The following is a 14,287-nucleotide window of genomic DNA, read 5'->3' as shown; positions in this document are numbered from 1 at the left end:
CCGCTCCCGGCCGCTCACCTGCCGCCGCCCCGGGGCCGTCCCGGCGGGGCAGCGGCCGCTCCCGTCCCGTCCCCGCCGCCGGCAGCCGAGCCGGGGCGGGAAAGCGGGGGTTCCGCGCCCCCCTCCCCGGGGAGCCCCTCTTATTGCCGGCCGAGCGGCAGGGGAGGGGGCTGGTTGTGCCAGAGGAGAGGCGAGGACAGCCCCCCGCCGCCAGCCCGTCCCGCCGCCCGCCCCGCACCGGCCGGCCCCCGCTGCCCGCCCGCCCGGCTCCGCGCCTCCCCATCCCTCCGGCCGCCCCTCCCCGCTCCCACCTCTCCTCTGCCCCGGCCCCTGCCCGCGGGGGGGGCGGGGGGGGGGGGGCAGGCTGGCACCCCCCGCCCCCCCGCCCCCCCCCCCCCGGCCCCGCTGCGGGGCGGCGAGAGGAGCCGCTCCGCCGCACCTCGCCCCGTCCCCCCCCCCTTCCCCTCCCCGGACCCCCCCCCGGGGACCGGGCTCTCGGCGTGCGGCGGCGGCGGCTCTGTACGTCGGGAGGAGAAGAGGCGAGAGGGCTGGGACCGGCAAATGGGAGCCGTAGCCCCGGTGCGGTGTGCGGGACCGCTGCCTGCCTGCCCGGGAGCCCCCAGCCACGCAACCCCCGCCCCGGCCCCGCGCCCGGCCCGCATGGAGCTGCGAGCAGGTAGGACCCCCCCGCCGCCACTAACAAAAGCCGTGCGGGAGCCAGAGCCGGGGGGTGAAGGGAGGGGGAAAGCGGGGGGTTCCCCCCTCCTGCCCGGCCGGCAGCACCCCGGGGACCCCCTTCCCTGCCCTCCCCGCCCGTCTTCCGCGCCGCCGGGGCTCGGCTCCAGCCTCCCCACCTCTGCCCGGCGCCGGGACCCCGGGGCTGGCGGGGAGAGGGGGGGGGAGGCCGGGGGGGGAGGGAGGGAATGAATGGAGCCCGCTCTTGTGTACAATTACATCAAATACATTCTTGAAAGCAACCTGGTTCTGCTTAACACTTGAATTTTGGAAAAAAAAAAAAAAGTGGGGGGGGCTGTGGAAGGAAAGAAGGGAGGCAGCAGCTTGGAGAGGGTGTATGCGAGCTCGCGTTTTTTTATTCTTGCATTCCTGGACACCAATCAAAAGAGCAAATCAAGGGAGGTGGAAGGGGGAAAGGCGGCGAGCGAGGCAGCCGGAGCGTGGTGCGAACCCTGCACACACTCACACACCAAAAACCCACCCAACCCGGACAGCTTTTTTTCCACCTAACACCCAAGCAAACACAAACCAAAACAAATAGGGGAGAGAAAAAAAAAAAAAAAGAAAAGAAAAAAGAAAAAAGAAAGAAAACCCAACCAACCCAAACCAAAAACCAACCCCGAGTGTGCGCGAGCGAGCAAGCGAGCCAGGGCAGAGGCGAGCAGGCGGGCTCGGCCGGCCGCTCGGGGCGCGGAGCAAGAGCCAAGCTCCCGCTTCGGGCTCCTCTGCCCCCCCTCTGTGCCTTCACCCCCCCAACCCCACCCTGCACCCCGACTATGCTAAATGTTGCTGGGGAGCTCTCAGGTAAGACCGAGCCGCCGGGTGCTGCCGGCCGGGGCCGGGGCGGGGGGCTGCCTGCGCTGCCTGCCATGGTTTTTCCTTTCTGAGCCACTGCTGATTTTAATTTGATGTGATTAAAACGTCTGTCTGGCTTTGGGATTGATTTAAGACTTTCCCCTCTCTAGGTTTTTTTTTGTTGTTGGGTTTTTTTTTTCCCCTTTCTCTCGTTCCCTCTTTTCCATGCATGTTTGTGATTACCAGGGAGGGAACCGCCGCTGAGCACGGAGAATTAAACCCCAGGACTGACAGAGGGAGGAAAATGAAAGTCGCTGGGATTTGGGGGGGCAGGAAGAGTTATTTTTCCTGCCCGGGGCTGGATTTCGGGGCTTGACTCGGGACGTCTTTGCTGGAGCAGGCAAGATTCCTCTGGGAAACGGCAGCAGGATTTTGGGGTGCCGGGGAAATGTCCCTTTCCGGAGGGGACTGTAGCCGGGGCTGCAGCCCTGGCTGCGGGTCGGCTTTGTTCCGCTGGCCCGAGCAGCCGCCTTGGGAGTCCTGGGAGAGCCGGGGTCGTTGGGGGGCTGGCCGGCCCCGCAGCACACCGGGGTCAGGGGCTCCTCGCCTAGAAAGGACGGGGAAAATGCTGGAAAACACCCTTAAAAGGTCAAACTGTGGGTGCCGCGAGGCCCTCCGGGCTCTCACCCGGCGGGACTGGGGCTGGGGCAGCATGAGGCAGGCGCCAGGTTTGGCTCCAGCTCCCGTGGTGCCGGTGTGACGCAGGACGGGCAAAGCGGGGCGAGCGCCGGGGAACCGGAAAAGCGAGGCCGGGATCCCCAGCGGCTCCATCGCCCTCCCTCGCCCCTTCCTCTCCCCTTCCTGCCTGCTGCCGGGACGGTGGACGTGGCCAGGGAGCTGGTGGCATGACCAGTACCGGGGCCTGCGGTCAGCGAGCGTCTAACACCAGGACGGGAGGAGCTGTGGGGCGAAAGCCTGGCTGCCACCAGCTGCCCAGACCCCGCTCCCCAATTTGGGGTATCCCCAGCCAGCGGCAGCCCAGCCTACCAGTCCCGGCAGGGCTTGGGGACACTTGGCAGCACCGGTGTCCCCGTGCCTATTTAGCAGGCTGCGCGAGGGCACGGTGGCGGCGCACATCTGGGCTGCATTAGGCGCAGCCCGTGAGCAGCCTCCGAAGGGAAATGCGGAGGGCTCTGCTTACAGGGCCAGGCTGGGGGGAGATTTATGCCCTGCTAAGTGGCACAGAGCTCCATAAATCACACCCCCCCCAGCCCCGCTTCTACCTGCCCGGCCCCCAGGGCAGCGCCTGTCCCCCTGTGCCACTGGCACTGGCACCCCACTACTCAGCAGAGGGTCCCTGCGGTCCTGCACCTGCCTGCCAAGCACCGGCACCAACGCCCCGGCAAGGCACATGGGGATGCGCTCACCCCGGCACAGACGGGACAGCAGCCGGCCCAGCTTGTGCCGGCAAACCACCGGCCTGGTAGCACCGTGGCCCTGGGTGGCATTTGCGTGGGTGACAGGGGTGTCCTGGGCTTGGCCAGGGTGCCCGGGGGGACATGGGGCTGGCTTGGGTGTCAGGACGTGGCTGTCCCCAGTGGGCACAGCCATGCAGAGCTGCTGGTCCCACGCTAACCGGGCCAGGCAGTGTCCCTGTGCCATGGTGGTGGCTGCTGGCCGGGAGATGCCGGCGATGGTGTAGTTCTGGAGGCGCCAGGGGATGGAGAGGAATGTGCCACCAAGGGCTCCACAGTGCCACGTGGGCCAGCACTGGGGTTCCCCTGTTCCACCAGAGGGGGTCCAGCCTGGCTCTGGGGCTGGGCTTGGTGAAACACCCAAGAGGGGCGCCCGGGGAGCTAGTGGTGAGCAGCCTGTGGGTTCGGGGGGCTGCGTGGCTCTGTGCCCTGTGCCGGGAGGGTTGGGAAGGCAGCTGGGGTGCGTCACATGGCTCATGGATGCCAGGCAGCACCAGCAACGGTGGGTGCTGTGGCTGTGCCAGGCTGGCCGTGCGTGCGGGGCAGCAGGGTCTGGTTGGGATTAGGGGCCTGTGTCCCCCTTGCCGGCGGGGGTGTTTCCATCGTGGCGCTGGCTGGAGCCGGATGGGAAATCCAGGCCCAGCTAATTACGGCCTCGCTGGAGTCTCCCGTACGCGGCCGCATTTATAAACACACGGAGGAGACAGGATGTAAACACTCGGCGCTGTGAGCGCAGGCACGGCCGGGCTGGGGGGGGATGCGGGGCTGTGCTCCCACTGTGCACCCCCCTGCTCCCGGCCCTGCACGCACCTGGCACAGCGGCTTCACTCACCGGGAACCGTGTGGGGACGAGGGAGCCGGTGGGCACCAGGAGCTGCAGGCAGGGGTGAGGCAGGGGCTGCAGGCAGGGCTGGTGGCGTTTGGTGGCTCCCGGAGAGCTGGGATGGAGCTGTGGGGCTGGGAGCAGGCAGGTGGTATCCCATGGGATGGGATGGGGATGCCACTGCAGTGGCCGTGGCTGCTGTTGGGGAGCAAGGACACATGTGTCCCTCCCATCAGTGCTTGGGGACTGCTCTGTCCACTGATGGCTGGGTGCAGGGCACATGCAGAGCGTGAGCATCGTCACGTCTTCACTGTGCTGGCTTCACAGGGCTGCTGCTGTGTGCCCTATGCCACAGCGTCACCTCCTCGGCCATGTCGGGGTTAAATACCAGCAGCCTGGGGACACAGAGGTGTCTGTCCTTGTGCCCTTGAGCATCACCCACTCCATGACCCACCCAGCGGTGGGCAGAGGCTGGCTGCCACGTTGGGCTGTGAAACCACCTGGTGACAGTGCATTGGGAAGGGTTAAATGCTGCTGGCCGGGTTGCAGGCAGCCGGGATGGGAAGGTGGCCACTTCCAGGGGCTACTTGGTCCTCAAGGCCATGTTCACGCCTGGCCACCATGAGACCTCCTAGGCTGGGCTCTCCCACAAACACTGGGGCTGGGGCTATGGGGTGGGATGGTGTTCTGCTCGCTGCTGGATGCTGGCCCATCAGATACGGCAGCTCCCACCGTGGTGCCGGGGGGCCCGGAGGCTCCAGTGCGAAGGTCTCCCCTTCCCTGCTGCCACCCCCACCCCAGCACTGCTTCACACGAGGGTTTCGGGAAAGCGGCTCTGGGCGGCTTGTGGTTGCTCCTGACCTCGGTGGCTCTGCCCACAGCATGCCCAGGGAACAGCTCACCCGGCACCGTGGCTGTGCTCCCGCCTCAGCCACTCGCCGGGAGGTCTGGCCAGCACTGGCCGCCTGCGCCGCCGAGGAGGTGGGTGGCTTGCAGGAGGGCAGGGGTCCCATCGGCGTGACTCTGCGCGCATCTCATCCCTGCTGCCACATGTGCAAGGGATGCTTGTGGCACTGCTGGTGTGCCCTGCCACCAGCCACAGCCCCTCAGCATCGGCAGCGTGGGTGCCCTGGGGTGCTGCTGGCACTGCCCAATGGAGCCGGCGGGTGCCTGATCCCATGCTCCCGGCTGCCCCGGCTCCCCGGCTGCCCCCAGGGCCAAGTGGGTGACCCCGGGCAGCCACGCCATGAGCTGCTTACGTGGGCTGGGAGCATCCTGGCCGGGCTCCAGGGCCGGTTTTGAAACCCTTGGGCTCTTCCTTTCAGACGTCACCGGGATCCAGCTGTGCCGGCCCGCGCCTCCCTCCTCTCCGCAGGGCCGCCACCGCTGCCATTGTCTGTGCCGGTGCCCAGACATTTCCCTCTCGGCACCGAGTTGCTGTGACCGGGGTGGGAGAGGGAGAGCGGTTGCTCTGTGGGACACCCGGCATGGCTGGGCTACCACTGTGTCATAGCCACCATCACTGCTGTGCCACCCGCACCGCTGTGCTATGGCCATGTCTGTGCTACTGCTGTGCCGTGGCCACCGCCATGCTGCCTGCATTGCTATGCTGTTGTCATGTCTGTGCCACCAATGCTGTTGTGCTATGGTCACCATCACTGCTGTGCCACCTGCATTGCTGCGCCATGGCCACTGCTGTGCCATGCCTTGTCTGTGCCACTGCCGTGCTGTGGCCACCACTGTGCCATCTGCAGTGCTGTGCCACCCATGCTATGCCATGGCCATGTCTGTGCCACCACTGTGCCATGGCCACCACTGTGCCACCACCACGGCTGTGCATCCCGCCATCTCCTGTCCCTCAGCTGTCCACCTCCCCCAGGGACCTCTCTGTCCCCTTCCTCCTTCATCCTCAGCCTCGTGCTGCTCCACCCTGTGCCCCAGCCACCTGCCCAGGAGCTGCCGGTGGCTCCGTCACCATCCCTTTGCTGCCAGCCCTGGCCCCCCCTGCACCCCCCAGCTTGGCTTCCCCGGCTGTGTTTGGTTTGGCCACGGCAGGACCAGAGCTGGTGTAAATCCCACGCTGGAAACTCGAGCCGTCGGCGGGTGAGGGTCCGGCCAGCCCAGCAGTGCAGGGGCTCGGCCAAAGCAAACAGCCGGGGGCGGGTGAGTCACCGCAGCATCACTCCCACCCCCCTCCCACCACCCGTCCCATGCACGCTTGCACACACGCAAGGCAGGACAACGGCATGCTCCACGCGCCGGGGCACACCAGCACGCCAAGGCCTGGCCGTGGGCAAGCGGCTGCACGTGCCCACCGCGGGGCACAGCTGCGTGTCAGGGTGCCCGCACATGGCTGAGATAAGCCTGGGGTGTGCGCACGCTGTCATGTGCCATGTGTCACACATGGGCACGGCATGTGACACACCATGAAGGTGTGTCACATGCACATGGCGCATCACACGCTCGCTGACACAATCTGTTGTGCATGCACGGTGTGTCTTACATGGTGTGCGGTGCTGAGACGGTGTGTCACACACCTTTGCCGCACGTCACACGTGCACAGTGTGTCACACATCTGCGCACTGTGCATCGACATGTTTGCACAGTGTATCCCACACATGCACTGTGTGTCACACACCTGGGTGGTACATGACAGTCCTGCACAGTGTATGGCACACCGGTGCGGCATATTGTGTACCTGCATGGTGTATCGCACACCTGCACGGTGTGTCACACATTTGCAGGCTGTATTGCACACCTACAAGGTCCATCACACACATGGTGTATCACCCATGGACCCATATCACCCGCTACACCCACAGGGTGTATCCCAGGCGTGAGCAGCACGTTGCACGCTCGCAGGGTGTATCCCAGGTGCAAGCAGCGTGTTGCACACCCTCAGGGTGTATCCCAGGTGTGAGCAGTGTATTGTATGCCCGCAGGTTGTATCCCAGGCGTGAGCAGTGTGTTGCACGCCCGCAGGGTGTATCCCAGGTGGAGCAGCGTGTTGCACGCCCACGGGGGAGTTGCCCACCTGCACGCTGCTGGGAGCTGGGCATCTCCCCATGGCGAGGGCTGGCGGGTGCAGGGGCAGCTGGGTACCCGCTGCAGCAGGGTTGGCGTGGCTGGAGCTGGGATGTCCCTGAGGACCCTTGTGCGTCACCAGTGCTTGGCTGCTCCTGGGTTTCCGAACCTCCCAGTGGCTCGTGACGGGGAGTGGTGACGTGCGAGGGCACTGTGGGGCTCCCGCAGGCCTTGCCACCCGGGGGGCTGCCGCAGGGCCTGCCCACACCGGGAGTCCCGCCGAGCTCTGCGGTGATGAGCCGTGCTGGCAGTGGGTCCTCCCGGCGGAGGAATTGCCGGGAAGCCCGGCTCTGGCGTGCCGGGAGGTGCCAGTTGGCCGGGAGCATCCTGGCCGCGGGCCGTGACCTTTGCACAACCGCTGGCTAACGGAGCTCGTAAGGCCACCCTGACGTCAGGGGCGATGACGGGGACCCGGCTGGTGGTTTCTGGCAGCCTCAGCAAAGGTCACCCCATGCTCCAGCCACTCCTCCGGGTCCCTGTCCTGGCCCCCGCTGTTCCCCAGGGCCCCTTGGAGGGGGTGAGTGGGGGTCTGCACCGGGGCAAGGGCTGCTGGCAGCCCCACGGGATGCCCAGCCTGCTCCGGCATTGATGGTGGGTGAGTCGCCATGCCCAAATATAACCCAGCTGTGCCGTCCCGGCGGGAGCGCCGTGAGCCGCGCTCGCTCCAGACCATATAAAGGATTGTTGCTGCAGCCCGCGGGTGGGAGCGCGCAGAGGGGAGCCCGGGCTCGGCGGTGCTGGCGGGGTCAGCGTGGCAAGGCGGGGGTCCCCGCTGCACCGGCTGTGCCGGCAGCATTGCTCTGGGCTGATAGCACTGCCATGGCTGTGCCAAGGCATGAGCTGCCTGCTGCTAGGGATGCTGAGCTGCCCTGTGCCCATGGGGATGCTGACCTGCCCGGTGCTGGCGATACTGAGCTGCCCAGTGCCAGGGACAGTGCTGAGCTGCTCTGTTGCAGGTGTGGGTGCCCCTTAACCCGCTATGCATAGCCCTTCTGTGCCTCAGTTTCCCCACTTGCTGGTGGCTCTCCCCACAGGGTGGGGTTGCCGGTGGCGCAGGGAATCCTACAGGCACTGTGCACAGGCACTGAAGCCGATTGCACTGGGGGTCCTGCCCACAGCTGGGACATCCCTGTCATCCCAAGCTCCGGGATGGGATGAGGTTGCCCCCCGCTTTGTGCCCCCCTGAGGCGCCATGTCTCTGCAGGAGACTCTTGGGGGATCTTCACCTTCCTGTGCGCCGCGCTCTGCAACCTGCCGGCGCTGCCCGCCCTGAACTGCACGGAGGAGCTGGGTGCTGGCCAGTCCATCCAGAAGACCTACGACCTGACCCGCTACCTGGAGCACCAGCTCCGCACCCTCGCCGGCACCTACGTGAGTAGGGGCTTGCCCATATCCCTCTCTGCCCTCTGCCCTGCCCCATGGCACCGGGGGGGTTGCGCTGTCCGTCCTCCCTGTGCCCAGCTCCTGCCTTGTCCAGGCTCCCCAGAGCAGGTGCACTCCACCAGGGTCCTGTGCCCACCTGCTCCCTGGCACCATGCACCCCACCAGTGGGGTACCCCCCAAGGCGTGGTGGCACAGGGCACAGGTGGAGCCGGCATGGCATGGGGTGGGGGGCAATGTGGGGCAGTGCCAGGCTGACACCTGTGGGATGGGGAAGGGAGCAGGTGCCCCCTTGCCACCAGACAGGGACCCCCCTGCCTGCACATGGTGTGGGCAGCGCAACACCAGGGTGAGGGTGTGTGTGCGTGTGGGAGTGTGCCTGCATGCAGGGGGGTGTGTGCTGGGGGTGCCTGCACATACGTGTGTGCCTGCATTTATGTCTCTGTGTGTGCACTGGTGTGCTGGCACATACATGTGTGTGCACACATGCACCAGTGTGGCTGCATGCATGTACCTACACATGTGTGTGTGTGCGTGCATCAGTGTGGCTGCATGCATGCATGCCTGCACACGTTTGTGCATTGGAGCGTCTTCCTGCATCCCTCCACATGCATGTGTGCCTGTGCATTGGTGTGGCTGCACGCCTGTGTGCCTACACATACATGCATGCACGGGCTTCTATGTGCCTACACATACATGCATGCGTGTGCGTCGGTGTTCCTCCACACGCGTGCCTGCACACACAAGGCATGTACATGGCAGCCCATCTCCCTGGACACGCATGTGCCACAGCATGCCCCGCAGTTGCCGGTGACGTGTTTGCACTCAGGTGCCCTTGCCCAGTGCCAGCGGTGCCGGTGCTGCCCACCCTCCCCGGGGGGCTGTGGGTCTCCCCTGCCGTGCCTGGCTGCACCCATGCCGGGGGCCAAGGAAATGTCTCATCGGCTGAGGGCAGGGGCCCGGGAGCCGCCCTGCGCCCAGGGTGCAGGCAGGGGTGCAGGCATCTGCCTCTCCCTGCCTGCCGGCAGCACCGGCTCACGCAGAGGTTCCCCGTCTCTGCCCTGACGTGCCCCCAGTGCTGCCGGCTCAGCCCCAGCACGTGGGGTGCCAAGTGATGATGAGGGTGACACTGCCGTGGGCTGGGTGCCGGGGGGCTCAGCCCCACCGATGGGAGCCGTGGGCATGATGAGCAGAGGTGGGGAGATGGAGGGGTGCGATAGGCATGGGGACGTGGGGATTGGGGACATGGGAGAGTGGGAGGGAGAGCTGGGACATGGTGGGCATGTCCACCTGGGGGACATGGGATGTGGGCAGGAGGACATGGAGATGGGGGCATGGAGAGCAGGGTCATGAAAGGGAAGGGGACATGGTGGGCATATCCAGCTGGGTGACATGGGATGTGGGCAGGAGGACATAGACTGGGGACATGGGGACCATGGAGACTTGGGGCATGATGGGTATGTGTGACTGGGGGACATGGAGAGTGGGGAACCTGATGTGAAGGGGGTTATGATGGGCAGGGGGACATCGAGACCAGGGGTGAGGGGGACATGTCCAAACTGGGGACACAGAGACCTGGGACGAGGGGGACATGGTGTGCAGGGGGACATGGAGACCTGGGATGAGGGGGACATGGTGTGCAGGGGGACATGGAGACCTGGGATGAGGGGGACATGGTGTGCAGGAGGACACGGAGACCTTGCGACATGGAGAATGGGGACATGCTGGGCATGGGGACTTGGGACGTGGCAGGCAGGGTCTACGGAGACTGGGGACACAGGGGCAGCCCCGACCCCATCCTCAGTGCCCCTCGTGGCACTCCCCAATGCCTGACAGCCTCCCCCCCAACCTCTCTACCTTACAGCTGAACTACCTGGGTCCCCCCTTCAATGAGCCCGACTTCAACCCCCCGCGGCTGGCACGTGCCGAGCGGGTGCCCAGTGCCACGGTGGACTTGGACCTGTGGCGAGGGTTGACCGACAACGCCCGCCTGGCCGCCAACTACCGCGCCTACAGCCGGCTGCTCTGCTACCTGCGGGCGCTGGACGGGCAGGCGGGCACCGCCGAGCTGCGCCACCGCCTCGGCCACTTCTGCTCCAGCCTGCAAGGTTTGGTGCTCAGCATCGCTGGTGTCATGTCTTCCCTCGGTTACCCCCTGCCCGCCGGGCCCGCCGGGCCCCCTGCGCCCCCCGGGACCCCCATTGCCCCGAATGACTTCCTTAAGAAGATGGATGATTTCTGGCTGCTGAAGGAGCTGCAGACCTGGCTGTGGCGCTCGGCCAAGGACTTCAACCGCCTGAAGAAGAAGGTGCCGCCTGCCGTGGTCACACTGCGCCTGGAGGCGAGGGGCTTCTGAGCCCACCCCCCCTCGATGTCCCCCCCTCCCTGCCTCGCCGGGATGGGGCTCCTCACCCCGATGGGCCACCACACATCCCCACTGCCACCTCGCTGTGCCTTGCGGGATGAGGCTCCTGATCCCAAGTGCCACCAAATACCACCCCACATCCCCCCCTCCATCACCAGTGTGCCTTGAGAAGTGGGGCTCCTCACCCCAAGTGCCACCAAAGACCACCCCACATCCCCCCCTCCATCACCAGTGTGCCTTGAGAAGTGGGGCTCTGGACCCCAAGTGCCACCAAAGCCACACCTCCTCCATCACCAGTGTGCCTTAAGAGATGGGTCTCCTGACCCCAAAGTGTCACCATAGCTACCCCACATACTCGTCATCACCTTGCAGTTCCTTGAGAGGTGGGTCTCCTGACCCCAAACTGCCACCAAAGCCACTCCACAATCCCGCCATCACCACACTGTGCCTTAAGGGACAGGGCTCCTGACCCCAAAGTGCCACCACAGCCACCACACACCCCCTCTGTCACCATGCTGTGCCTTAAGGGACTGGGCTCCTGACCCCAAAGTGCCACCAAAGCCACCCATATCCCCTCTCCATCACCAGTGTGCCTTGAGAAATGGGGGTCCTGACCCCAAAGGGCCACCAAAGCCACCCCACGTCCCCAGCACCTGTGCCCTGAGGCCAGGGTTGGTGCCACCATGGTGTCACTAGTGCCATGATGTGCCTGCCCCCCCGGGGGTGCCCTCTCAGGGCTGTCCTCACACCCGTGGGGCTGGGGAGGGCAGCAGGCTCCTCCCCCTGCCCCAAGGCACAGATAAGCCCCACCCCTACGGGTTCCAGAGTCGGTGCAAGCCCCGCCCACCCTTGAGAAGGACCAAGCCCCTCGAACATAGGAATAAGCCCCGCCCCATGGCAATAAGCCCCGCCTCCTCCCTACAACAGGCCCCGCCCTCCCGTGGATCAAGCCACCTCCTCCGTTTTGCAGCAACCCTGCGGCTCGGGGGCGGGGCTCTGGGCCTCAGGGGCGTGGCTAGGGGCGGGGCCACTGTTCCACCACGTCTATGAGTGTTTATTTATTGGAGATGTTATTTATTGGGGTATTTATTGCAGAAGATCTATTCTTGTATGAACGAATAAAAGCCTTTCTCCAGCGCCCCCGCCCCACCCGCGCCACACGGCGGAGGGGCCCAAGGAGCCGATGGTGCCATCAGTAGGGGCCAGAGTGAACGGCCCCAGGCTCTGAGCTCAGTGTGGGGATCGGGGTGTCGCCTGCTGTGTGGGACGGTGGCAGGGTGGGGAGCCAAGACCCCCCCCAAGCCCAGGTAACCCCATCTTATGCCCCTTCCTCCAGTCATGCCTCCCCTGCCCATTGGCACCCTGAGCCCAGGGCACCCCCCACCCTGGGAGCATGCAGCCCCCCCCAGGCACTGGTACCCCTTTCCTGGTGCCCTTGACCATGGTCACCACCATGCCACCATCCCCGGGCACTCCCGAGGGGTGACGATCAGGGTGTAGAAGGTGCCAGGCTGGGGCAGGAAGCCCACGGCACGGACGGCCCGCTGCGAGGGGGTGTTGTGGGGCAGCACCCCGCAGTAGATGGGGAAGCTGCGGGCGTACAGCCCCTGGCCCAGGGCACCCAGTGTCACCCCGCTGAGGCCCTGCCCGCGCCAGGCGGGCAGCGTGTAGCCATGGCTGAGGCAGCCCAGGGGGTCCAGCAGGCTCCAGGAGACGGGACGGCCGTGGGGTGCCAGCAGGCAGGCACTGGGCAGCCCCCGCAGCAGCCCCAGCAGGAACCGCCGGCTGCGGGCATTGCCCCCGAAGCTCCACGTGGCGTTGAGCAGCGAGATGTGGGATGGGGACACAGGTGCCAGGCGTAGTCCCGGTGGCACTCTGTAATGGGGTGGGGGGATTGGGGGACCTGCACCTTCCTTCCCAGCAGGGGTGGCACAGGGGAGCTGCTGCACCCTGGGGTGGGATTGAGGTCCTGCGTGCTACCCAGGGATGAGACTGGGGACCCCCATGTCACCCAGGGTTGTGCTTGGGGACCCCAGTGCCACTCAGGGATGAGATGGGTACCCCCATGTTACCCAGGGATGTGCTTGGGGATCCCTATGCCACTCAGAGAGCCACTCAGGGAGTGCTCAGGGACCCCCCATATCACAAAGGGATGTGCTCAGGGACCCTCACGCCACCCAGGGATGTGCTTGGGGATCGTTATGTCAGCCAGGGATGTGCCTGGGGACTGATGTCACCCAGGGATGAGTTCAGTGACCCACACGTCACCCAGGGATATGATTGAGGACCCCCATGTCACCCACTGATGTGCTTGGGGACCCCTGTGCCACCCAGCCACATGACTGGGGCCCCCAGTGCTGCCGTGTCCCCAGGTGCCCCCACACTTACTGCACACGGGGCTGGGGGGGCCGGGGGCTCAGCAGTGCCTGGTACCGGTACGTCTCCAGCCGCAGCCCCTTGGCATCAGCCATCTCGCGCACAGCCTTATACATCCCGTCCTGCATCCCTGGGGCAGCGCTGTCAGCCCAGGCAGGGGCACGGTGGGTGAGGGGATGCCCAGGACACACTCCTGCCCCCACCCCGTGCCAGGCTTACCTTGCATCTGGAAGGCCCGGGTCCAGCCCACCGCCTCGGTGCCCCCCAGCAACGCCCGCCAGGCACCCTCATCCCGGTAGTACACTGTCAACTGGTTGGTGTAGAAGTCCCAGGGGTCCCTGTGCTCCTTGTGGGGGGGAGAAGCAGGGTCTGAGCGTGGCGTCCCCCCTCCAGCCCCACAATGTATGGGGTGCTGCCGGGGCGGGGTGGGGGCACCTGGAGCAGCACCTCTGGGCGCAGGCGGGTCAGGACGACACGAAAATGGGGCCAGGAGTCCACCAGCACCTCATGGGCAGCCGGGTTCCCCCGGGCCACTGTCATCACAGCCCCCAAGACCTGCAGGACAGGGTTAGCGCTGGGGGGGGGGGCATGGGGGGCTCTGATTGGTGGTGGGGCCATGATGTGTCCCTCTGTCCCCACGTGGTGTCTGGCTGCACCCTGGGTGCTGTCAGGCTCCACCAGTGTGGGGGTCAGGCCATCATGTGGGGACCACCCTGAGGTCCCTGTCACCAGCAAAACAGGGGGGAGGTGGCAAAGGGATCCCCGGGGTCCCCCTCACCAGCAGGGCAGGGGGTCCCTGGGGTGCCTGTCACTGGCAGGGTGAGGGATCCCTGGAGTCCCCATCACGGGCAGGGCAAGGGGGAGGAAGAGGGGTCCCCAGGGTCCCTGTCACTGGCAGGATTGGGAGGTGGTAGAGGGGTCCCCATCACCGGCAGGGTGGCAGGCAGGCTTCTCCGTAGGGCCTCCTCCAGATGCTGCAGCTGGCCTGGACACGTCAGGGTCAGCATGGTCCGGTGGCTGTGGGGCAGGCAGGAATACCGAGGACCCGTGGAGCAGGCAGTGACACCGAGGATCTGGGGGCTGTGGGGTGTTGGTGGCTGTGGAGCAAGGTGGCTCAGCTGAGCACCCGTCCCCAGGTGGCTGTGGGGCTGGTAGGACTGGCCCCATGCCCAGTGCCAGTGGGACGGACTCTGCCCGTTGCCCCCACAGGTGGCCACCTCCTTGGGCAGGGGACACTCGCTGGACCGTGACAAC

At 66.0% G+C, this 14,287-nt stretch overlaps 2 protein-coding genes across 2 annotated transcripts; one reads left to right on the top strand and one right to left on the bottom strand.

Moving 5' to 3' along the window:
- Window positions 1-562: 562 nt before the first annotated feature.
- On the top strand, window positions 563-11,665 carry CLCF1 (cardiotrophin like cytokine factor 1). Its single transcript, XM_040608907.1, has 3 exons — window positions 563-676; window positions 8,117-8,283; window positions 10,157-11,665. Exons 1-3 carry the CDS (start codon window positions 661-663, stop codon window positions 10,646-10,648), a joined length of 675 nt encoding a protein of 224 aa, XP_040464841.1. The 5' UTR covers window positions 563-660; the 3' UTR covers window positions 10,649-11,665.
- A 236-nt stretch (window positions 11,666-11,901) lies between these two features.
- Window positions 11,902-14,085, bottom strand: LOC121095111 (glycine N-acyltransferase-like protein 3). Its single transcript, XM_040609496.1, has 5 exons — window positions 13,963-14,085; window positions 13,481-13,588; window positions 13,253-13,379; window positions 13,046-13,163; window positions 11,902-12,532 (listed from the first exon to the last, which is right to left on the bottom strand). Exons 1-5 carry the CDS (start codon window positions 14,038-14,040, stop codon window positions 12,103-12,105), a joined length of 861 nt encoding a protein of 286 aa, XP_040465430.1. The 5' UTR covers window positions 14,041-14,085; the 3' UTR covers window positions 11,902-12,102.
- Window positions 14,086-14,287: the final 202 nt, after the last annotated feature.

The sequence above is a fragment of the Falco naumanni genome, chromosome 10 (assembly GCF_017639655.2).
Source record: "Falco naumanni isolate bFalNau1 chromosome 10, bFalNau1.pat, whole genome shotgun sequence".
Taxonomy (NCBI): Eukaryota; Metazoa; Chordata; class Aves; order Falconiformes; family Falconidae; genus Falco; species Falco naumanni.
The sequence above is the reverse complement of the archived record's forward strand: the minus strand, read 5'-3'. Positions and strand labels throughout refer to the sequence as shown.